Source organism: Sylvia atricapilla, chromosome 14 (genome assembly GCF_009819655.1).
Source record: "Sylvia atricapilla isolate bSylAtr1 chromosome 14, bSylAtr1.pri, whole genome shotgun sequence".
NCBI lineage: Eukaryota > Metazoa > Chordata > Aves > Passeriformes > Sylviidae > Sylvia > Sylvia atricapilla.
Window position 1 is genome coordinate 3,986,438 of NC_089153.1, and position 26,277 is coordinate 4,012,714.

The following is a 26,277-nucleotide window of genomic DNA, read 5'->3' on the forward strand; positions in this document are numbered from 1 at the left end:
CTAGTTTCAATATTTCTTTTACCTGTACACAGCAAGCTCCTTGTTAAAAACTGTCTCTTTCTTGAGAGTAGGGGGCTTAGAATGAAGAAAATCAAAGCACAGATTTCTTTTAGACCTTTTAAACACAATAAAGCTATAATTTTATTTGTATGAGCTTCCACTGCAGTAGCCAATTAAAAACAAAACAAACCAAAAAACTAATTATGTCTTGATTTAAAAAGAGCTTAGTCTTAATACAGTATTTCAGAGACTCTCTGCTGGCTTATGACACCATCAGATAAAGTCATTCTCCTGCAGATCTCATCCCACACACTTACACAAACCTAGAAAGGCCAAAGGAGTGTTTAAAAACTGTTGCAACTTCAGCAAAGAGAATGTGTCTGCTACTGATCTTGGGCTGTCCCTGGGCTATTTACAGCACCCACAGAGACACCCGTGTTGGGCTGGAGACTGCCTCCAGCTTTCATTCACACACGTGCTGCTGCTCCTTGCTTTTCAAGAAACAGACGAAGAGACTGCACAGCAGCATCTGAATTTCATTCTACAGCAATTCACAGGTACTGTGAAAGATGTTTGATAAAAAATAGCGCCACCAGTAGCCACTAAATATTTCAAGTAGGGCTCCACTGACACCTGGACTATTGTGTGTTCTACACTTGCACAGGAGGGAAGTGGACAGGACAGAGCTTCAGCCTCTCTGCAGACCCACAGCTCCAGCTGAAGTACAATAATGAGTATTTCCCCTGCACTATTTTAGACTCCCGAGTTTCATTTGCAATAATTGCTTCAAATGATGCACTATGGACACAATCGAGCACTGTCCTTAATGAAGTCATAAAAATCTCCTAGTCAGCAGTACAAGATGTTCTGCATTCTTCAAACCTTAAGAGATTAGTTTTTTAAGCAGGATACAGATAAACCCACAGCACTGCAGAAAATTATTTCTTACATATACAATGTACAGTTAAATTTATTTTAACCTTTACTCCTGACCAAGCTTATTTTTAGCTGCCCTCTTTTTGCAGTATTACATTATACATATTCATGAAATCCCAGAGCCCATGGGATGAAAAGTACATTCGAAGAAATCACTGGTGCTCTGTTTCTTAATCTAATTTTACTTGCCATCAAGGCAACTTTAAGAAGTTACTGTGCCATCCCCCTTTGTGCACCACAAGTAAAGCACCACTATCAGTGCCTTTCTAGGCTTAATCTATCATAAGAAAACTGTACAGAAATGCATAAAGTCCTTAGAATCTGCTGCTACATTAGCATGGGTCAAAATTGTGTGGGGAAGAATGATAGAAAAGCAGCAGCTTCATATTCCATCATTTTTCATATTTTTCAGTGCCACAGATAATTTTTTTTCCTGTTTCAATGACCTTGAGAATGTGTCATGTAAGGTTTCTGAAAGCACGCACAGCACGGGGAGTTGTGCTTTCTCAAATCAGTGCCCAGGAGCGATGGGGAGAGCTGACATTTGCAGCAGACAGGACCATCTGGAGGTCAAACGTGGTGTGTCAGCTGGGGAGCAGAACAGTTGGAAAAGGAGCTGGGGCTGGATTTGTAAATTAAGGTTGAGAGCATAAGCTGGTCAACGAAAGGGCACACTCACAGACTACAAGTCAGAAGTCACCAGCAGGAGGATCTAAAAAACATATAATCTGAAATTTAAAAATCATTCATTCAGTTTTATTCCCCAGAAATAGAGGGTGATTTGAACAGACTCAAAACACATCCACTAAAAGTGATGTTCTTTGACCTGAATGCTCAGACAAAGGATAGAAGGTACTGACACCTCCCCTATTCCCCTTCACTCCCCAACTCCCTTCACCAAACTCTTTGCAGTTTCTGGAGACTGATTTCCAGGTTTCCTGATTTCAGGATCCTGTCCTCCAGAAGTACAGACTTAATGAAAAAAAGAAAAATCTTTCTAAAATCTACAAAAGTCACCAGCAATGGCTACAGAAGAGCAACTGATAAATGCAACAAAGCTGTAACATCATCCTTTCCAAAAGAAATCTACAAAAGGTTTAAGTCTAGTGCCTAGAAAGCCCTACCACTGTAAAAACAGTGTAAGTTTTGAATTAATTGTTTTAAATTATTATAAGGTCAATCTGTAAAAAACTCTCAAAAGGAGGAATCTGTCTCCTACAGCTGCACCCTGATTCTGTACTGGTGAAATTAAACCACTCCAAGGGCCAGCCTTACAAAGCCCCATGTCAAAACCTGCACCCAGGCACCCTGCAGCTCAGATGGTTGTTCTTAAACATCAGCACAGTAGGGAGACTGAAAATATAATCCTAACTGGAGTTTAATTACTTCATGCAATGCTGAAGTTGAGAAACATTCTGTCTGCATCTTTAAATAAAAAAAGAGAACTTGATCAACTCCAGAAGTTTTGTTTTGTTTTGTTTGTTTGTTTTTTAAGGCTATTGTGGATTAATATGTACATTTCCAGTTTGCTGACAAGAAATTAATAATTCAGTCTTCAGCTGTTCAAAGCTTATCTGAACAGCACTACAAAACAGAACCAGGTATCTGCCCTTCCCAAAGCTCAGGCATCACAGTAAGTCAGAGCCTCAATCCACTTCAGCTAGCTTTAGAACAAGGACTGAAAAGAGATTTTTAACTTTGTGTAAACATATACAGCATTTAACAGATCAGGAAGTAAGATTTCACTCAGTAGATAAAGTTAAATGGAAACAATAAAGTGCTTCAGGCCCAGATGAGGCTGTTCCATATAACACATAATTTTATAAAAAATCCTTTCCTGAGTGAATTAATTTTCAACGCAAGTCTGAGTGTGATTCTATCAGTAAAAATGACTGGGAAATTACTACTGGCTAAAATACTGAGTTCCAAATTAAAAAAAAATAGCTTAGACCAAAAAACTTCAGGTTTCAAAATAATTCTTTAAATCATCTACAGTTAAACACAATAGGCATTTGGAAAATCAAGGATGAAATAAGAGTTAAAATTTCACATTCAAAGGCTCTGCAAACTAGTTCAAGTTCCAATATCCTGAAAAACCCAATTACTTTAACTTTCTTCAGGGCTCCTAAACCTTTCCTCTCTGATATCTTCAGACCATAATCTACTTGAACATATTCAATTGATCCAACCAATCTGTGTTCCACTTATCAATGATAATTCCAAGTGTGACTTAGATTTAAGATTTAAGACAGTTTTAATATTCTGATTACTCCTGTATTTTTCCAACAGACTCTCTGAACTTCCCTCTGTGGGTACACAAACTGTAACATCCATGGAGTCCCATGTGTCTGTAGGATCACTGAATAACCACCAGTCCCTTACTCTGCAAAGTTAATTTGTACTACTACAACATCCATCATTGTCATCTCAAATCCCTCAAGGGAAATCAGTGTTGGATTTAGGCAGAGGCAGATTTATGAATTTCTTTCTACTATTTTCTCCTCCCTCTCAGTAGAAATTATCTCCTTTTTCTGGCCTGCATCCACCTACCAGAGCAGGAGTCTCAAGGATCAGTGATGTCTCCTCCAAACAGGCACAGAAATACTGTCCCTTGTGAAAGCTGTGGCTGCCTAGGGAGTTCATGATGAGGTGGGAGGAAGTGTTAATTTCATATTTTTTGCCCCCATTAAACTTATTTCCAGCAGCCAGCATTAAACTACAGCTGGACACTGCTCATTCCACGCCCCTCCTATCAGAATTGTATAACGTTAATACAGTAGTTTTTATTTACTGTATGTAAAGCAATCTCTTTGTAGGCTTCTCTCAGAGACACAGCTGTATGAGTCATTAGTATTTGGAACAAGAGCAAAGATATGATATAAACCAGTATTTCACATCTGCTGTAAAAGGTTCCTGCTGAAAAGAAATCTTTCAGTACCTTATGCAGATTTAGAGACCCAAAAGCCCACTAGTACTTCAGAGTAATGAATAAATAGGACTCACTTTGCACAACTGATGGCATTCGTTAGAAATCAAAAATTTTGATTTTCAATATGGTATTGATCAAAGCATAACTGTTTAGTAACTAGTCTGTTTATGAAACACACTAATGTGCTCTTTAAAATTAGCCTAGATTTCTTTCCTTTAGTCCTTCTCAGAGATGCTCAGCTCTGTTTCCAAGGTTCTGCTGTTTCTGAGGAACATCAGCCAAGAGACTGTACATGTTAATCAGGTCCAACAGTAGGAACTGGCATTAAACATGGAAATATGGAATTGAGGGTAGGCACAGTCACACTCCTCAGTCCATGAAAGGTCACAGTGCTGCTGGCACTACAACCTGTTCTGAAACACTCCCATGGCCTTCCAGAGGCCCCACTGCCCCTTGCACACCCAGCCACTGCTGAGGAAGAAGAAATGCTCTATAAGCCTTTCTGGTCACTCTCAAGAGGAAACTGTTCATCAGAGGAAACTCTCTTGGGTTGCAATGCAACATGTAACCAAAGTCTGTATTCTACTGCCATCTGTTGAAACCAGCTGGGGAGGGGTTTCCTCTCCCAGGACCTGTCCTGCCTCCATCCCTCCAGGGGATATCTGTTGTTAATGGGACATTAAGTTTTACTGCATGACTGATAAAATTACATCATCCCATTTGGAGAGGCTCCACCCAGGGGGAGGAGCCCAACATTCCTACCTGGATAAAACCTGTGATTCAGAACACCAGCACAGCCTGTCTGCACTGGATTCCCAGAGGAAGACCAGACCCATCTCACCACCACTGGACCTTCAGAGGAAAACTCCACCCTCCTACACTATCATCTCTGCTCCAACAGAGCCACATCTGTCACTCCAGGCCTTAACTGGGCTGCTCCCAACACCCTGACCAACAGGGTGTCAGGTCGTATTCTAACTCTGTCAGTGTTCTCTTCATTTGTTTGTTATTTTTGTGCTATTACATTTTTATTTTTAATATTCCTAGTAAAGAACTGGTGTTCCTATTTCCATATCTTTGCATGAAAGCCCTTAACTGTAAAATTATAAAAATTTGGAGGGAAGGTGTTCACATTCTCCATCTCAAGGGAAGCTCCAGCTCTCCCTGGCAGACACCTGTCTTTCCAAACCAAGACAGAAACACAGATGGACAAACTCACACAGCCCCTTTGAGATCAGGCTGGGCAGAATGCACTGTTGTGACACATTCTCCCCAAGGAGCATCAAACCCTCCCAGATCTCTTTCTTACTTAGCACAAGTACCATAAGACTTGTGCTAATTGTAATAAATAAACATAGTTATATAAACTCTTTCAGCATTACTTTAAAGATGCTTTCTTCAGAAGTTTCTCCTGCTTCTGATGCAGTATTCAAATGTATAAACTATTCCCAGGAAGGACTCTACAGAATTATCAAGTAACAGAGTATCTGACTGATTTTTAAATGCACTTAGAATATTACTGTAACCATGGTATTATACAATTAACTTGGTATTTACTTTCTCAGCTCTTTTGCAGTTGCACGTTAAACACTCCATGCAAAGTGTCAGCCGATACAAATCTCAAGATCAGCCACCTGAGGTTTTATTCAACACAAGCCTTTTCACAGGCTTCCACTTCTAATCTAAGTCATCTCAAAAAGAATCAAAACACAAAATCAGTGGAAAATTCAAGCCCAATGCATACAATGAGTTTTTAATAAAGAATGTATGAAGCATATTGCAGCTGTCTAATAAAAATTCTACATTTTACTCTACAGGAAATCTTGGTATTTTTTTCATCTTAATAAAGAACTGCAAATTATTTTATATTGATGATGTTAATAGCTCTTGTTTTCTAGTTTTCTTTAAAACATTGGATTCTGAAGTGTCAGAATAACTAAGAATGACATGAATGGCAAACCCTGATCCTATTCTCAGTTTAAACAATATAACTCCCAAAGACTGAGACAATAAAATTTATTTAAAATTTTTGGTGGATTTATTTATTAATTTTATTTATTAAAATCCACCAACTAAGATGGTGGATTCCCTGCTTAGCATTATCTGGAGAAACCCAAGAATTAAATATTCAGGTCCCACTGGAGGCTTCATGTCATAAGATTGCTTGAAACATTCCAACATCTGTGTCTTGGTTCTTTCCTTGACTACATTCTCAGACTTACTGTCAATGTATCTTGTCCTTGACCTTTTCAAACTAGGCTCCAAATTTATCAGACAACCTTCCAATAGTGGAGAATTACAAAAGAGACATATTGGATGAATTTCCTGAGTGCCTTTTCCTCGATTTAAAAAGAGCAAATATAAAAAGCCCATGTACAAAAACCATATAGAAAACCAGATCCAACTGATCTCCAAGCACAGACCAACCTGCAACAAAATGGCAGTCGTATGCTGGCTTTTCATCAGGTTGTTGATGGATTCAAAGAGTCTCCTCATTGATTCTTCAAATTCTGTTTGTTCTTTGCCTTCATATAATCTGTTGAGAGATGCATTAAGTTTCCTTTCAGAATCAGAAAGTTTCCTTCTCCGAAATGCAACAGATTTAACATTAAATATATATTTCAGAAGTTGTTCTGGTATTGTGTACATAGATATTCCCCCAACGGTTTATAACTGCTATTCACTGTATCATGTAGGAATCCTTCAGTTTGAACACCACAATAACCACTCTCAATTGTTTTAAAAGCCTCTAAAGCACGACACCTCCCAGACTGGAGCTTATAGAATCCATTTTACTTTCAAAGTAACTTATATGCAAGAAATTTGTTGGTTTTTCCCCCACTACAACTGAGCTACTCTAGGATATTTTTCACAAATTATGACAATTTCTGTCTTCTGCTGCTGCTGCCACTTTTTCCAAGAGCTATTTTTACTGGCCCCATTTACCAGTCTGCTTTTTGAAAAAAGTCTCTATTTGACACTTAAAAGTTTAAAAGTGCATTTAAATTGAGCTCACTCTCCATTATTTCTCCATTCCCTGTCCTAAAGTTTGAATCCCTCAGATTATCTCTCCTGTTTTGTTCATACTGGCTCTTAGTACTAAACACTGCCTACATAAACAGTAAAATCACTGGTGACATGTGAAATTAGCTCCGTGAAACAGCTGCCAAGAGTTAAAGAAAAACAAGCTGAGAAAAAAGCCAAGATGACAAGAGAATCCTGAAATGTGAGTAGAACACTGTGAGCTAAGTGCTGCCTCTTCTGCTCCATCAGACGAGAAAAATCTCCTTTTAAAGTTAAGTGTTGCAGTGTCATTTGCTTTTCTTTTGAATTTGATATGTAAGACTGCCTACAATAGTAACAATTGTCCAATGAATTTAGAGTTTCAGACCTCTAGTTAAGTAGAAGTAGATATGTGTAGGTAATCACCTGAATATGCAACATGTTGCAATAACCTACTCTATGACGGATTGTCCAATGAACAATTTTAGCTGCAAGATAACAGGAAGGATTAAAATGAGAACCAAAGTCCTCCCTGAAACAAACCCCTTCTGCTTTCTGACCTTCATCCAGACAAGAAATTTTCCATAATCCTCTACACAGTGCTTCCTTCCCCAAAACTCTAATATACCCCTCTGCCATGACACCTATGATAAAAATATAAGATAAGGCTGTATTGTGTTCTCTTGAGCACCACGTCCTTCCTTATACAGCTTTACACCTAGTTTACCTGTATCCATCTATAAATAATAAGTTCCTAGAGACAATAATAATTCCTAAGTACTATCCACAGCAGTAAATTCCTCCTGAATCTCCAACTTCAACCAAAACAACAAAATCCAGCAAGTAAATCTAATTTTAAAAAACTATAAACCTACATGGATTTTTTTTTTTTTTTTAATGGACAGTGGACTACCAGAGAGAAATTGTATTAGAGCTCCCAGTGAGCATGAGACAGCTAGAACAGATCACCTCCCTGTTCTGGTGAACACAACACCCTACAGGTCTGAGTCTGCCCCTGCCATCCTTCAGCCACAGAGCAAAGGGAAATCAGAGCAGGCTGTAGGGGGAAACCAGCTCAGGGCAAAAGGAGAAAGGTGAAGCAGAAAAGAGCCAAAGGAATGCGTCTGTGCTCTATGAAGAGAGTACAGTTACCAGTGTGTAATTTTTCTCTTCCCACTTTTCATTTCCTTCCTTCTCCCCTCCTTCTCTTCCCCTAAACCTGAAAACCACCTGTAAATGCTACACCTCTGTCTGCCTGAGCTCCACACATCCAGCGCATCGAGTCTTCCCTATAAATTCCTTAACAGGAGGTCCAAAACTCTAAATTTATAGTGCCCATGGTCGCTGCAATGACCCTGCTCTGGACACAGTCTGAGGGGCTGGACACAGTGTTCTCAAGGACAAGGCTCCAGCCTCCAGCCATCTGTTGAGACGTTTGGCCATCCCCTGGTGTGAGGCCAAGCCACCTGACACAAAGAGTAATCACCCTTTGAAACCTGCTGCTATTACCAAATCCATCTCTGGAACTTACACTGAGATTCAGAAAGCAGATTTTTGGATCTACAAAAATACAGAATGTGCCTCAGCAATATTTGTGTTTTAGAGCAGTTGCCAAGGTTTTATGTTTTATCTGTGAAAATAAAAAAACCAACTCTGTTCTAGAACCAGCTTTTTCTACTTCTCAGGTCTCCTTCTATGTCTGATATTAGACAGATAATTAAATTGCAATATCTGAGTACTTACTGGGAAAATAATGTCCTTGATCTAACAATGAACTTGAAAACATATTCCAGTGCCTTCAGAGTTCTGAGGATAGGTTCACATTGCTCCCCTCGGCTGGAAGTATCCAGGTATGTCTTCAGAACACTCATTAATTTCCTGAAGTTCAAAAACATTTTTAAAAATAATTTTCATTATTATTTTTTAATTACCTTCTTTAGTTTCTTTGGCAGCTCTAAATATATGTTCATGCTTAGTCAAGCACATAAAAGAAAACAGACTGTGTGTATTTCTGGATTTATGTTGCACAAATTCAGTCAGGATAAACAAATGAGGAACAAATTCTTAGCTGCACAAGCAAGGGAGAAATCTGAAATCCCAAAAGAGAAGTATGACTTTACACAGTCCTGGAAGCACCTTCACAGAAGTTTGTAATACACATGCACTAAGTAACACAAAATGTTCCTTCTGCCTACCCCCACTGAGAAGTGATTAAACACCACTGCATGCTCTAATTAACAGCATGTAAATATTACAATATTCCAGTACTCAACAATATCTGCTTAAATTATTTCTTTTATTTAAACACTTCCTTACTTGGTATCTAAAAGCATCTTTTTGCTAAGGACACAGCTGGCTACAGAAAGAGCAGAAGTTCACCTAAAACTACATCCCTTAATTTGTAGTTATAGAATCATCTTAAATGATTAAAGCAGTCCTAATGATGCACTATTGATCTTAATGCAGCCATAAGAACTAAGATAAGGGTGGTTGGGTTTTTTCCCTACAGCTCTACAAAAATGGAGACCTACTGTCCCCTGCCCTAAACAACCAACTCTCTGTGTAACTACTGCACATCCCCAGCCTAACTCACATTTCAGGACCAAAGCACTGTGCTTCCAACCTCTCAGCCTCCTGGACATTACATCCATTGTGTGTTTCCATTTTCTCCTTTTTACAGCTCCTCTGAGTTGGAACAATATTTATCCAACTTGTATGTAGGCGTGGTGCATGTTAAGCCCTCTCAGAGCTCTCTAAATCCAGGAGAGAGGATGACTCAACAGGAACTGAATAAATAGGTGACAGTTTGCCAACCAACCATACCATAACATGGTTATAATATGTCTGGGACACAGTATTTCCTTCCTAGTTAGGAGTTAGGCCACACACACTTGTTCATTTCTTAAATCATTCTGGAACCAGAGTAAATCTTCCATGATGTGCATCGCATCAATAATGCCGAGAAAACACATGATGTGGGGAACAATCATAAACATAATTTTGCCTCTACCCCATTGATTAAGTCACCAGAAACTCCCAGTCAGGTTAAGTCTTTGAAATATTTTATGCAAATAAGACTGTCCTGAGAGGTTCTGTACCCTTCCTTTTCCTCTTTCACACTACTATAAAGCATTAAATTACATGTGCTTATTATTTACAGAGTGAGGGAGGATTGAAGGAGAGCACAGAGTTTGTGCTTGAGCTTTCTGAGACAACTAATGTTCACTTCAACTTTACTGAGGTGTGAAAAAGGGCTGATTTTGAACTGTTGCCTCTCAGCTCCAGGAAACTCATGGTCTAGTGCATGATTTTTGTGACATTTTGTGTTGAGTTAGAACCAACACAGATTCAGCACAGACACTAGAAGATATCCCCAACTATTCCAAACCTTCATCTCAGGTCTTCCATGTACTATTCATATTCCAAATTAAAGTTCTGCTTCAATCTGCCACTGCAGTAAGCTGCCAGAATGAGACATCAGGTAGATTAAAAGCTCACATCTATCCTCTTAGAGCACATCCCAGACATCAGCACCAGCTGAAGATGTGACCCTCCTTCATAATTCATTCATTTTATCTTAGCATCATCTGCAAAAACCTATTCTAAATAAAGTAGGAATCCAGGATTAAATTTGGTATGTAACATGTCTGCACAGTTTTTACTCTCTTCTATGAGTCAGTGTCTTCCCATCTGGGTGTTAAGTGGAAGCTCCAAAAGCTGAAACCAAACAAATTTATAAATAAATCCATGAGAAGTCCACTACAATCCAGTGGCATGACCATGTAACAAATAGTAATAAATACTACAACTCCATTTCACAGCAGGACAGGGAACAAGTACCAAAATTCCAGTTCACTGCACTGAACCCCTCCTGATGCAACATCAGACTCAAATGCATACGAAGATTTGACAGTTTCAAACAATTCTTTCGCCTTTGATTTTGCTTGATGTGAAAAAACAAATGTGGAAACCAATGTAAATGGGTTAAGGGGAGCCTTGAGTCCTCACTTGAGGCATTTCAGCTTAAGGCCAGGGATACAAAGGAAGAGGTTTTACAGCAAAGCATTTCTGATAAATTTGACAGGGTACAGGTGAACTGCTCAGACACAGCAAACTCCAGGTGACAGAAAACAAATACCAAAGCATCATTTAGCCCCAAATCATTTGCTATGGGTTCATTAATTCCACTCATAATCAAACGTGTCTCACATAAGCAAACAGCAGCATCAAAACAGCAGTCATCATAAATTACATCAGAAAAGTCACAAGCAGGATTTACTGCTTTTACATGATGGTGGAGGTTTAGGGAAAAAGAGAAAGAAAACAAACTTACTTGTATGCCAAGGTTGCACTAAAGTGCTGTTGGATATATGCTTCCAAAACAGTGTTAAAGTGCTGAAACTTACGGTCTGCTATGAGCCCTATGATATAGATCTGAACAGACATGGACACAATTAGCCAGAGTCACATTTCAAACTTAAATATTAACTTTCTAAAATTATTTCTGGTAGTTTACCATATAAGTTTTTAAAGACATTTGATTTTCAGTCAATGTGTAATATTCCTCTGTTCTATAGAGACTTTAAGACTAATTCTCTGGACTGAAAAACTTGATAGTTTGTTCAAAATTCTAATATTCTTTACTTTGACAAATAAATTCATTGGTGCTGATTCTTACCAGTGCATCAAAGACAAGGATGTCGTACTCATTACTGTGGGAATGTTCCATCATGATGTTAAACAGGGCATCCAAAGTATCCTGGAGAAACTACAGAACATGAAAAGACAAATTGATAACCAATTCAACTTGAAAACCTCACAAGAAAATTTTCTGGCAGTAGACTTGGCTTCCCTCAAGTTAGAATTTGACTACCTTTACTACAGCATCACTCAAATTGAGAAAACATTTTCAACTGTTTAGGCTCTAGGTGCTCTAATTTTAAGAACCCACATCCTCAGACACATAAACAATCAATCATACATACTTAACTCAAAGCTTATGAAGAAGATAAAAATACTATACAAATGACAAAACTTGTTAAAACTACATTCCTTAGTGACACAGATTAGTGGCTGATATTTTCACATATACATGTTGGTTAAAAAGACACTTCCTGCTTTTGTGGTCTGATTCAAATTATGTTATAAATCAAAGAAAATACCTCAATATTTGGAACACAAATTCTGGTTAAAAATATTAATTCCTCCTTCTTCTTTTTGTGGTTTTTATTGGTGTGTTTTTTTTTTTTTTTTTTTCTTTTGGTGGTGGTTTGGGTTTGGTTTTTTTTGAGGGAGGTGGGTTTGGGGTGGGTTTTTTGGTTTTTTGATTCTCATTCCTTCTTTCCAGAGACATCTAATGTTTATGTTTAAAGACCCAAAAGTAAGAGTACCTGCCATTTTCCAAAATACAAACAATTTTTATTCATATACTCATTAAGTTAATGAAGTGCTTTGTTGGTACATAACACTTCTTGGATTTAGTATCAACACGTAAATTAATAGTAAGAACTGGCAAGAACACAGTAGGAATTGTTTGTGATACTTCAGATAGAGAAAGGAAAACAGATGAATTGAGATTGTGGAAAATATTTTATCACTACTATCTTCATCTCCTAGTAACAATCTTGGAAATTCCCCAGCCCAACAATACCAATACCAGAGATACCTGAAATTAAAAAGCAGAAGGAAAGCTGGCCAGCCCCGTGAAGGATCCTGTCCTGGTGTTGCCTTTCTTGCTCCCACTAACAAAGAGCTTTGCTCATCTCATTTGCAAACTAACAAAGGCAGGATGTATGAAGGGGCCTGAGGAATAACTATTATTAGAATGACAATTTAAGATTTACCTTCACTACCTCCTCTCCATCCACAATCTTCAGCTTTTCCAGGTTCTCCTGAAGCAGCTCTGGCTTCATGCGCCACTTCAAGAGGCCCAGCAAGCCCACTACCAGAAAATAAACAGACAGACATTAAAACTTAAAATCTGATTTATCAACTTGTGCAAGGGTTTTCTTTCTAAAACTCCCACCTGTTTAGGAGGTACATACCATTCTGAGTTACCTTTGTAGAACACACAAGAGTTGAGATATAAAATGAGTCTCTTGAGCTGACCGAAAGCCCCCCAGCAGTACTGGAGCTCCTGGCTAAGGTTGCTCCTCTGTTTTCTGTGTGCAGACGTGTAGAAGGCAATGTCAAATAAGCAGCAGCATCCTCCATTTTTTTACTGTCCCCCTGGAAATCAACACAGCATTCATTACATATTTCACACCACCGGATTTTAAATTAGACTTATTTTGTACTTTCTAGAGAAGCAAACAAAACTGGGGTGCAGGAGGAGGCTTTCAGGGGTGACACCCCTGCCAGAGTGAAAGCAAGAGCCAGTTTCTCATAAAATGCAGAACTGAGCATCACCTTGAAGACTACACAGGACATAGACAACATGATTAGAATGTCTGCACACAATTTCAAAGCAGAGGACAGGCCTGAGTAAGGAAAGAATAGCAGCACTGTTTTGGTATCCTCATTATAACTCAGTACCTGGACCTTGAACATAAAAGATCAGGGCATGGTAAGATTATATTTTAAATCACACAGTGTGCTGCAGTAACTAAATAACACAGAATATGTGCTTTTCAGTAGAATGGACTGTATGAAACCAGAGAGCCAACAGAGATTTTTCCCTCCTCTCTTTCATCAACTTCAGTGCCACAAACTCACAGATTTTCTGGGTCTTATCTTAGGATTTCCCCAGACAGGAAATGAGTTTCAGACAAAGACAATAAAAATCATGCTCCTCACTGTTTAGAGCATGGATTTGAGATGTCACTTAAAGGTGCAACACTGTGACAAGACATGACCCAGCTGCAGACCTTTAGTCTACAAATGTGCACGAACAAGGAGCTGCAAAAACTATGATCTAGAAAGACATCTTAAAGTTTTGCAGTTTTATCTGGTTCAATGATTGCAGATGTGTAGTTTCTTCTTTGGATCAAAGAGGCAAGGTTAAAAATTGACTAAAAGAGACCTAGAACTACAAGAAGCAAAACCTTTATGCAGCAAAACACACAGCAGTACCAACATCTGTGATTGCATCATAATTGCCAAATAATTACTTCCCAATTTTCTGGAAGCAAAAGAAAGTCTTGACTTCTGCTTTTTGGGACAAGTCAGACAGACAATGGGAAAAAGATGAAGCTTTGATTGAAAAGTTTCTTAAAAAGATCCAATGCCTAAAGACAGTTTAAACTTAGCATTTTTCAAAATACTTATTTTGAGAGGCCAAGGTGTATGGCTGCTTTAAACACTTACAGCTTACAATTACTGGTTTTAATACTAGAATAGGCAAGCATATGTCAGAAAATCTGTCTGTTTCTCACAATCATAAACTAGGTCAACTCCTTTTAGCATTTCTCATCCATGCAATCACTTAAAAAAAAATTACTGAGCTGATGGAGAAATGAATTAGGTGGAATTTCATAACCAACATTAACCACACAGTCCACAATTTTCCTTCTAGTCTCAATATTTTAAATGATAGTTTCAATGAAGAGAAGATAAATAACTATACACTGCCATTAATCTCTTTTGGCTTGCCTAAGCAACTTGATTTAGTTGCATGCATCTCACTTGGTATTAATGATACAGCAAACTTGTTTACTGAGAAGAGTGCTGAGAAATAACTTAAGTTTCCTTTGTACTGGAAGTGATATCTGGTTCTTAGTTCCTGCTAGACACCATTCCCCAAGAGGGCAAATAAAACAAAAGTCAAAACATCTGTTCCCTGCTTCCTTCACAAAGTCAAAGATGCTGTTTCCAGGCAGGGGTAAGTAAAGCTACTCTTCACACCCAAAATCAAATTGCTGAAACTTTTTTTGTACCTGAGGAACTCACAGCACTTTAAAACAAGCATTTTTCCAAGACTGAGTTCCCAGCTTATTCATGAGATAAAGATTCCAAGTGGATCACACATGTCCATATCCAGCAAGAGGAACAGTACCCACCCAAGTACAGAGCTGCAGCACAACTTTCTCTATACTACAGAAGGCCGAAAGCACAAATACCAATAAAAAGGGCAATCACCTCTCACTGTGCTTAGCTACATCTTTTAATTTTGTTCAGATGAAAAACACAGTATTTTCTTTGATAGAATAATAAAATCAATCTAGCATTAAGTAAATTTACAATGCAGTGAAAGACAATAGTGTGAGAGAAAGAAAGCAAGCACTAATGCAAGAAAGCAAAGAAAGAAAAGAAAGAAATCTGAGCCCATACCTTTAGGACTAACAAATCATGGATGCCATCAAGGAGAGTTGTTCCATCCTCCTTCATTAGTCTTACATAGGCCATCGCAAAATTCTTTTCTCCCTTATCTTTAGCTGCAAAGCAAAAGATTTAGAGTTGGCTACCCATCAGTGAATTAAAATTCACTAAAGTAAAAATTCCCCACTTACACTCTTGAGTTGACCTGTGCCTGAACATGAAGCGCAGATGGATCCTCTGCATGTCCTCAATGGGGACTGACACCTTTTGTAAAATCAGAAAAGAATGAGGAGAGTTGTGAAGAATGAGGAGAGTTATGGGGGTGGTTGCACATGTTTTAGAATAAATTTTTTAGAAAATTCTAGAATAAATTTTAGAATATTTTAGAATAAATAAGCCCCAGTTCTGTTCCCATAGTGCCTTTCACAGGCCATTTCAAACTGTTGAGCCTGACCACAGTAGAAAAGTGGTGGCTGATGAGCAATGATATGTTAGACTTTGCTCAAAGTCTGGCACCAGCAAAGAAATGAAGCTCAGAACCCAGTGAGTTAATGTTAATCACAGAGAATTAAACACCTCTGCATTATGCAACTCCTACCTTTCAGATACAGAAATTGACAACCAATTTATTAAAAAGGAAAGGAAACAGGTGAAAAGGGTATTATTTAATAATAACCTTTTATTAAAGGTGAAACAGGTGAAAAGGGTATGAAAATTCCAGCAAAATAAATTGACTGTTTTTTAGTGATTAAATTTAGTGTAAAGCCTTGAGGAGAATCACAGGAACTTGCAAGTGCTTTATTCTTAAAGCAGCATACTTTAGATCAAACTTCCAACAAAAAGAACCAGCTGTGTAAGGCAAAGCACAATTTTTCATATTCACAAGTTTATAGTTCTAAAAATGTAAGGACTTGCACACCTTTGTGTGCATTCACAACTTCCCTTCACAAGTCTCACTGAAAAATGCCTTAATATTAACTACTCTTTTCAACACGATCTGCTGTAGAGTGATCCTGTACACAAGATTGAATTATGGAATAATTCTCAAAAGAAACTAGTATAATAAGCAATAAACAGAATGGGTCAATGTGTTCAGAACAACAAATAAGCTTCTGTTTGAAATCACACTTGCAGTCTCTCCCTGTCCTTCACCATCATAGGTAACACACCCTAAGGCAATAACTGCAAGCTTGTCACACATGGCTATTTTGCCTTAAAAAAAAATACAAGCCTGTCACTGCTTTGTAAGAACTGTTTCTGGTAGCTTCTGGGCATTTTCCAATCATAGACATTAAAGCTTGATTAGGTAATTATTAGTGTGTCTCTAAAGAGAAGCAAGGCAGCTTTTTCTTTTTGAAATCAGAAGACGAGGTTGGTATTTTCATCTGGGTTTTGGTTTGCTCTTGTTTGTTCTTTAATTGAAGCTCCTCATCTCCACTGTTTCACCAAAATAGAAAAGATGCAGTATTTCATTTTTGATGAGCCCTCTTAGGACATAAGGTTATCTAAGATGATCTCATTTGTTTTGCTGAACAAAACCTACACATCATTTTCTAGGCCAAATTTCAAGCCTCAGTGCTCGTGTATCTCTAATAACTGATGTATGACTAAGACTTCATGCTTCAGCTGTAGTCAGGGACAAGATGTTTCTTGGAGGAAGCTGATGCTGTGCAACCTTTCTGTGTGAGGCATTAAGAAGTGAAAACATGAAGTGGGGAGTACCCAGGACATACCTTCAGTGTCTCCATCCATCGTGGCTGCTTGACCTGGTAGTAAACGACTGATCTGTACTCGCTCACGGGTTTGTCCCCTGCTCCCAGGCACACAGCATTCTGGAGGGAAGAAACAGTGCTTAGTGCCTCATTAATTTGGGTACTTTTTGGAGCAGTTTTGGGTAAATTAACTTGAGCCAAACCAAAGAGTCACCAGAGAGCCTCCCCTCAGGGTCCAGGTCTGGGAATTCCACCCGGGACACAGCTCCTCTCGGTGGGTTTGAGCTTGGATATGGCATCATTCAAAATTAAATTATCATGGCAGCACCAACAGAGGGGAAGCACTAACGTGAAGACACTGCATTTTTCCAAGCCTCTGAAGACAATGGAAATAAACATTTGCCATAATCTATGGGTACAGCCAGTGTAATTGCGTTTTACAGGGGTCACGCACAGTGGGCTCCAGGAGATGTATGAAGAACATAAAATTGACTTGATGACCCCATCTGATGAATTTAAGTAACCAACATGTCATCCTAATTAGTAGAAGAAGTACAAAAGGGAAAAAAAATCTAGCTTCATGATTCTTTTAATTTCTCCATTTGTTTTTAAATACTTTCTTCCAGCAGAGTCTCAGAAGCTCTAGGCCACACACCAGAGATGACTTCCAAACTGGATGTTATAGAGGCACGAACAACAAACAATTAGAATTTCCTATTGTTTAAAGAATATCTGAACTAAGACAGAGCCAAGTGAAAGATTTAATCAGCTTCAAAACTTGTGGTTTTCCTTAGTGAGTCTGTGAAGGCTCAGCCTGCATCCATCTGCTCTGGCTGACTGCAGCTGAGTTGTAGATGCAGAGTAAAAGCTACTGCTGGACAGGGAGGCACCAAGGTCCTGGTACCTGCCAGATATTTCTACTGAAGGCACAGATTCAACTAACCCAACCCAGGCTACACTAACTGCTGCAAAGGTGCAATAATCCTACAGAAAGTCCAGTGAATGTTAAAAGTCTGCTTCAAACATCAGAATGCCCTGTGACCAGAAAGGTGTGATGCTGATACCTGAGGATGATTTGTACAGTCTGGTCAGAGGGATTTAAGTGCACAGAGCAATGTCTCATCTGCTTGAGCAGAGATTTTTCAAGGTTTATGCACCTACTTGTTTGTCACCTCTGTGACATTCACTTGGAACAAAAGTCCTATTCCTTCTAACAGTAAATCAAGGGCTGGTTCTGCAACTGGAGCCAGTTTGATACCTAAACAGAACCAACCAGTTTCCTGTGTAGTGAACATACACCTGTTATGAGAAACACTAATGTTTCTCATTTCACCTCATTTCTCATTTCACCTGTTATGAGAAACACCCACATATCCAATGTGGGTTTGAAAATCTATTGGTTTGGGGTATCTTAACAGCCTAAAAGGAAAAACCAGTCATTTTTTGTTTTGCTTGAATTCAACTGCACTTTAATTAACTCTTCAAAATTGTTGCTTAAATGTATCTAAGGCATATTGCCCACAGAAAGCAGGAGTGACATTTCATCTCAAGGACAACAAGACAAATTCACTTTCTCCAAAGACTTGCAGAAATTATGTATCTGCAGAACTGAGAATGCAAGATTTAAAGCATGGTAATAGGTTTATTTCTTTAAGTAATGCTTTTGTTCTTTTGTGATTAGACAGAATAGAGAATAGGGTTAACTTCTGTCCATGCAAGTCATGCTCAGATGCTGTCACAGGTACAGGCAATGTTTTGTAATCAGGGCTACAGTTTATAGTGTGGACCTCAAACGTTATGTGGGATTAGAATTTTCTTTATTCAGGCTTTCAATTTACATTTTAGGTCAAGCAGTTAGTTGCAGTTCATAAACAAGTCATGAACTACAGCGTTTTACTCCATCTTTATTTTATCTCAAGAATGTCTTTATGATTTCACCCTCACAATCCCAACTCTATAAAGCTCAGAAAATGACAGGTCAAAAATTCCCCTGAATACCAAACTGGTGATAAGCCCTAAGGAAAAGACAAAGGATCTTCAAAATGGGAACAGACAAGCAAAAAGACTCTGTAAATATTTATGTTGCATATGTAATTGTTGTCAATTATTTCATTCTTTGCCATGTACTTAATTCAAGCGACAGCGGCACAGGCTTCCTGGCACGAATCAAGCATTTGTTATGTAGCAGAAATGGTACTTCTAACATTTCAGTGTGCAAATTGCATTCCTCTGAGAATTTCCTCAAGAAAAACCCCAGAGTAAGAATGCAGTAATTGTCAGAATCAGCATTTGTTCCTTGGCACAGCTAAAATAGGTCATTCAATGTTATTCCTTGTAACATTTTTATGCAAGATTTTATAGGGCTTTAATAGACAGATCACTTTAAAAATCATAAAACTTATTTGTCATAAGGTGTCACAGGATGACACAAGTAAGGGAATTGAGTTTTTGAATAGTGTAGGTTAAGCCTTACATCAAAAATGCAGCTCATGTTTCTATGCCCCTCATGCAGAAAAAAATAAAACTTACTGGCAACACTTTTCCTTCTTCATCACAGACACACATTATCACTTCCACATTTCTCTGAGTCGTTTTATTGTATTTATCAAAATCTCCATACAGCAATGTAATATATATGTCATTTCTTATATCTCCTAAAAGAGAAATTGAAAGATTAAAAAGCAACTAAAATGCTCTGAGAGCATAGGATCAGCTGAACTGCACAGGAACACCTCACTGTTTGCCGTGAAACAGATAAAAAATTGTTATTTTCCATCTGAACCTAAATTTTCAGTTCTTTATCTTTGCTAAGGCAAAACTACGATGTGGGGAGAAGCAAATGGGAGCTCGGAGTGACTCGAGGCAATTCTCGTCCTGCCCCGACACCTGCTGGTGAGGTGGAGGAGGAGCCCATCAGGAATGTCCCCAAATCCTCAGCTCCCTTTCTGGCGGAAGCTTCATATTTTAATTCTATCCTCCGAACGAATCCATATGACTTTTAACAGGATCGAGATTTTACTTGAGCTGGGGCTCAAGTTTGTTTTCTTTGTTTTTTAAAAAGGAGGCCAGCAGATAGTGAGTGATTCCGACTGGAAAATACCTCATCATACATACAAATGAAAATCAAGATATTTCAAAATAATTTGTTTATTTTTATTAAAGACAATAAATGAAAATAAAAAAAAATTAATTTAAAATTCACATGATATCCACCATAGGACGGATGAATAGAAGGATATTGACTTGCAGGATAAGAAAGTTATGTACAAGGAGATAGGTTTATCTCTCGTTGTCTGGATTTTATTTTTTTTTTCCTGTTTAAGTATTAGAAACTACTTTCCAAGGATTTCACTCTTTTATATCAGCCTCTATTATGGGAACAAAACTTACCATGAGTGAATTCTAAAGATCCTCTGAGCTGCCCATTAAAGAAATTAGTAAAGTAGCAGCTGATGCTTATTAACACAGGGACTGAGAAGAAATCCCTTTCTGTTAGAGAACAAAGCACCTCCTACCTGGCATGATGATTTCAGGGAATCCCAGCTTTCTAGCAACAACTGTGGTTCTGTCTACAAGATGTGGGTAATCCTTTCTAGCCTGAATCACGTCTCCAACCAGCATCTTCACAGTTACCCAAAGACCTATTAAATACACACACACAGAAAAAAAAAAAAAAAAAAAAAAAAAAAAATCTGTCTTCAGTTGATTGCCTCTTCTACGCATCAAAACAGGGATAAGAATTCCCTTTCCCCACATCCTGTAGATGAAAGTAAAAGCTCTATAATGCAAAACTACTAATTTAAATAGCCCCTAAGAATCTGTAGCAAACTCAGGGTTCCTCAGTTTCTGCTTCAAAGCCGACCCACCTCCATAGTGGTACTACAGCTCCAAGATAAAATGAAGCTTCACAAAAATACTGGATTACTTACAAGAAAATAATTAAAATGTACTTTACCTTGCCCACCACTGTCTCCTCTTGATGCAGTGATTTTGCTTAGGAGACCATGTAAAAAGTCATTCTCTGCCACTACCCTGCAAGAGAAACAGCAATGTCTGCTCAGGAATTAAGTGCTAAATATTGCAGGCACCATTTAGAACATAAGGGACTAACAGCCTCAGTCTTTGCAGTATTGCCTGATTGTGATATATTCGGTATTTTTATTATCTCTCGCTCAAGTTGCAGCCCACTCACATTCACTTGTGTGTACACTGAAGTGAAAAAATTGAGTCAACCACCAAGAATGGTGTTTTGTGACAGTGACAATGTTCATGCACTCAGCAATGTGCCACTCCAGCTCAGTCCACTCTCCCTGACAAACGGCCAGATAAATGACCTTGGAGTTTTTATCAGCTACTTTTGCGTTTAGAAACAAATTCTTACATAGCAAACATGTTGGGTCAAATTGGCAACAAGTGAAAAAATAAAGCACTGTGTCATACCCGGGTCTTTCAGAATTAAATTTACCCTCTATAATACATAGCAGCAGTGCTATGTAGGACACACAGAGTTATTTCCAGTATTTCCACTGGTATCTCTGCATTCAATCTGTGAGCATCACATTTTTAGGCAGCTGCTCTGGCATTTCTTCTGAAGAGAGTATATGATAATTCTATTACTTTTTTAAGGAAACATATTTTTTTACTCAGAATTTTCTCAAATTCGAAACAGAACCAAGCTTATAAAATAGTAGTTATCCTTGCTTTTAAATCTCAGTTGTAACTATTTTACTTGGGTTTGTGAAATCAGACAAGGTACAAGTTGTCTGAAGGAGTACATCTGTGGAATTATTCATTATTTTAATGTGCTATGGTACCTCTGCAAGTCTTAAATGCCATTTAAAGTCATACCTAAATAATTAGCACTATTACAACATAAAATTGTTAAAGGAAAACTTTCTTATTCTTTAACCATTTCACAGATTGTTACAGCCACAAAGATAAATAAATAAATATTTTCTTTGGCATATTAAAAAATGTATCTATGACACTCTTACGGATGAAAGGGAATGAAATGCTGCTTTTCTTCATCACTTTCAGATTTTCCTTTTATGATATCTGTAATGTCCATGACTAGAAGAATAAAAGAAAAATCATCAGAACACATAAGAGCACTTCAGAATAGCTCCTCTTATCTATGAACATTCTTGTGCCTCAAGGTAAATGTGGATTTTCCAGCAGCAGGGTTGGGTTTGTGGGGCAGAGCATTTTGTGCAAAGTCCACACTACAACCATACTGCTGCAGAGAGAGGGAGAATTAGACCAGTTTTAGTATAAACTTGTGAACACAGATGTCAGAGCTTTGGTGATGCTTTTGGGCCGTAATCACTGACTTTATTTCATCTGCAAGAGAATCTGTTATTGAATTGGTTCTGTGCTCTCACTCACTCAGCTTGGCACTTTACCAGTAATTCAGAAAGGAAATTCAAAAGCACATTTCTGACTTGAATTAAAATGTCAATGTAGGTGCAGTCTTCACAGACTTCAAAGGGAAAAGAAAACAACTGATGGAGCTGATGGGTGTTCTGACATGTCTTGGTAGAGATTTTAACATCCAGGGCTGGCAAAAATCTCCATCTCTCTCCTGCCCCTGCCATAGCACAGAGACTCCAGGTACCTGCCACGCCAAAGGGCCGCCGCAGCCCTTGTGTGTATTTCCTGGAGTTACTGTCTCTCAGGTCCATCCTTCCCACTCGAACTATTTGGCAAACTAAATAAATTTTGTCTCTGCTAAGGTCTTTATTTCCAAGATCCTAAAATACAAACAAAAAAAGAACCATAGGGTTACTTGGGGGAAAAGCAAGTTGTGAAATTAAAACAGGACCTCCAGTAATAGACTGAATCTTAGCAAGCAATGGGAGGAAAAAAATCTGAACAAAAGACCCCAAAACAAACAAACCCCTAAAACTCAACAACCAAAAAAACCTGAGCATATCAAAAGGATGAAAAAACATCCTTTTGTTTAAAGTTTGAAAGACAGTTTAAAGTTTGAAAGAAATATAAGGTAAGATAAATAGATAGAATAATAACAATCAAGGGATACAGCAGATAAAAACAAATAAATCAAGTCATCAAGAAATTCATGAGGCAGCAAAGTAATTTGAAGAAAGGCCACAGAAGCATTGTCACTGCCTTAAAGAATTTAGTGACTGGTCACCTTGCTCGAAGATTACCTCTGCTCCCTTCTTCATCTTGATCACTCTTTATGAGATGTGACAGTGACCACAGAAAAGAGAATTTCATTTGCAAATACAAAGGGAAGGAAACTGGAAAACACTTACTGTGAACACCACTTTAAGATTGTTGAGCATATCAATCTCCTTTGGAAAGCCTCGACTCCCCCATCTCACCAAGTAGTTCTCACTGTTTGGAAGATAAATATCTCTGTCAAGTGATTTAAAAATTCTCCCTTTGAACAGTAAAAAAGTTGCATTACAGTTTGTGGTAATGCTTCAAATCTAAGACCAGATTAAAAAGACAAGAAAAACACTATACAAGTATCAACAGCAAGTTTTAAAAGAGTATCTTGAACATAACACAAATGGGCACCTTTTATTTGAGGCAACTTTGCCATTGTCATAGCCTGTTAGGTGGGAATACTCAACAGAATTTTAATCAACTCAGAAATTTATAAATTTAATTCTTTTTCCACTCCTTCCCCTTCAGCACTTTATACCAAACACAACAATATTGCCCATCTAGAACAATCTCAAAAATCTGAAATGGGCTCAGGCTGTTCCAAACTTCTGAAATCTTCAATTCAGGAATTACCTATGAAAATATTTGGAAATTTAGAACCATTCAGTAGCAGACTGAATCAATTGTTTCCAGCAAGCAAACAAGATCTGTCCCTGCTTCACCTTGCTTTTGGTTTCATTCTTTTCATTTACACATTCTTTGCATTATTGTATTATTACAGCACAGGGCAATTATTTTACTTCATTTTGGCCACTTGCTACTCTTCTGCAGCCAGAGGAGGAAGCTTTACCTTATAATTGTTGACTTCTGTGGGTCGTAGAGGGACATAAAGAGCTCTGCATCCTCTCCAATTCGGCAAACAAAATTCCTCACAAAGACATACAGGCTGTGTGTGGGGGATGACGACATTCGGCAGTAGGAGGCATACTCTGGTTGATCCTTTGACTACCCAGGAGGAGGACAATCAGTCAATAATCATAATCCATGCGGTGAAATGTTACTACTACAAAAATACTACCAGCAGTTTTACTTTCTAGTATATGCAACAGTTAAAATTGAGAAGGAGAGCAGGGAGTTGGACTCAGTAATTATCATAATTCTCTTGCACCTTGAGCTATTCTATGGCTCCCATGTCTTAGGCCAGTTCTTCAGCCAGTAGGCAATGATGTAAAGGGGGAAATATTCTCCCCACTCTCAGAGAAAAGAGCAAGTATCAAGATGTCACCACAGAGGCAAGCCTACAAGCCTGAAAGAATTTATTTTTGAGCACACTAGGCTGTAGCAGAAGGCCTATGATCCACATCACAGTGGGGTTGCAGTGTGCTACAGCAATAGCAGAATGAAGTCAGACTCTTTGAAGAGGAGACAAACAACATGCTGAGATCAGGACACAGCTGAGCAGGTTCACTGACTCAAAAATAGGCTTAGAATTCTACCTACCTCTCATCTTAACCACCAAGCAGCCGCTTCTTAACACTTCTAAACCCATTGTTTGTCCCTATTCTTAAAATAAGTCACCACAGTCTATCACAGACTCCTAAGTTTCATTTTCCTCATACTATCAGTCAATTACAAGGTGTTTTCCACTAATTTGGCATGAGTGTCATTGAAGAGTCATGGCAAACCAACTAATTTCTGTTTAGCATTTTACTTGCTTTTTTACAATTTACTTTCTCATAAATGGAGAAAAGAACCAAAGAGGCTTATAAATGTTTGCAGAAGTTTAATATTGCAAACGGTCAAGGAAGTGTCACCTGCTTTGCATTTAAAAAGATTTAATTTATGCACTCGTCAGCTTTGCTTTGGCACATGAATTTCTGGTGTTCAGAAGATTATGCTGAATTCACCCTAATTCCTCTTCAGTGAGCTTGAATTCTTCAGCTCCATCAGATCACCTAGCAATCAGCAGCACTTAGCAAACCACCAGTGTAGTCACAAGATCTTATGAAAACAGGTTGTGGCCAGTGATGTTTGCAGCCTGAACTCCAAGTGTGTAACTATTCCCTGTGCAGTCCAGACTATTGGATTGTCCAGACTAATCCAGACTAATGGATAGAGTGGAGACATATTTCCACAAAGGAATTCAAGAACAGATTTGCAACCAGCTTTAGACGCAAGCTTCCAGCCCACAGCCCAAATCCAGTGCACAGATGCAGTTCCATTTGAGGCTTAGCCAGATTTATAACACAAAACTGTGGATATACACTTAAGTCAGAGGCAGTAGTTTCCACCAAATTTTATGGTTCCATCCTTCAACCCTTGGATCAGTTTTTGTTTGGATGGTAGCAAAGGAAGCATCAAGTTCAGCCAGTCATTCCTACCATTTCCTCCTTAATTCGTTCAGTGATCTTATTAGTTGCTTCTTCATGTGCATGAAAAAGGCTGATAACACTTGTTTTATCTGGATCCAAGATATTTCCATCTTCATCTCTAACTATCAGGTCTAGCTCAAGTACTCTGTGAAAATACAAAAGGCATAATGGTAGGGTCATTTCCTTCTATACAAAGAAAGCTTAAAAATGTCACAAACAAGGATGCACTTAAAGATTTAAAGTTATAAAATTTAAATATATGCAACAGTATTTCGCTGAAGAAAAATTTAATTATACCCCACGATTTTTTTAAAGCAGCTGTCTAATATTTAGGAATTTATAGAAATGTCAGCAAAGCTTTGAAATGATTTGAATAGGTCCACCCTGTTCGATGACTTCTAGCAGTTGTCATCGCTTTTAGCTCTTAACACTCAGTGTTTGTAATCAATATGTTAAGGATCTTCCTGTTACCTTCTGCTTTTATGCTGTTCCCTCACCCTTTCTGTCCCAACACTTTGCTTTCTGCCCTGCTCTCATACCAACCATGCCTATTTTCCTTCCACCCTTTTTCCCTATGCCACAACGACTCCTTCAGCCTCCATTGTCATTTCCCCCTTACTCTTTCTTCACAGTTTGGGAAGTTTCCTTCACACAACTCAACCCCACACCTTCAGGAGCTTACAAACACTTTCCAGCTTGCAATCCAAACCATTTTCAACACCCCCTCCACTGCTGCTCTTCCAAAGGAAGCACTTTACTGCCTCATGATACAGAAAGAATATTAGAGTGTCAAAACAGCAGGCTGAAAGCAAATGAATTTTAATGTTGTCTTAATCCTGGCTGGGCTTCTTCTTTGGAGAACTTCAAAGTAAATTCTAGTTTTGAGAAAGCAGTCAGCTCCAGACAGTGCAGTAGGATACGTGTATTCCATAGT

At 38.3% G+C, this 26,277-nt stretch overlaps 1 protein-coding gene across 1 annotated transcript in view; it reads right to left on the bottom strand.

Moving 5' to 3' along the window:
• The window catches only part of DOCK2 (dedicator of cytokinesis 2), a gene marked incomplete at its 5' end in the record, with an annotated part of 150,790 nt that overhangs the window by 117,730 nt on the left and 6,783 nt on the right, over positions 1-26,277 (bottom strand). The window contains 17 exons of the mRNA XM_066328940.1: positions 6,293-6,401; positions 8,612-8,746; positions 11,202-11,302; positions 11,547-11,636; positions 12,712-12,809; positions 12,913-13,096; positions 15,137-15,240; positions 15,316-15,388; positions 16,858-16,956; positions 19,366-19,490; positions 20,352-20,477; positions 20,792-20,868; positions 21,831-21,906; positions 22,451-22,586; positions 23,115-23,196; positions 23,822-23,976; positions 25,353-25,488. Of these exons, the coding sequence (XP_066185037.1) occupies positions 6,293-6,401; positions 8,612-8,746; positions 11,202-11,302; positions 11,547-11,636; positions 12,712-12,809; positions 12,913-13,096; positions 15,137-15,240; positions 15,316-15,388; positions 16,858-16,956; positions 19,366-19,490; positions 20,352-20,477; positions 20,792-20,868; positions 21,831-21,906; positions 22,451-22,586; positions 23,115-23,196; positions 23,822-23,976; positions 25,353-25,488 (1,906 nt within the window). The remainder of the gene's footprint in view (positions 1-6,292; positions 6,402-8,611; positions 8,747-11,201; positions 11,303-11,546; positions 11,637-12,711; positions 12,810-12,912; positions 13,097-15,136; positions 15,241-15,315; positions 15,389-16,857; positions 16,957-19,365; positions 19,491-20,351; positions 20,478-20,791; positions 20,869-21,830; positions 21,907-22,450; positions 22,587-23,114; positions 23,197-23,821; positions 23,977-25,352; positions 25,489-26,277) is intronic.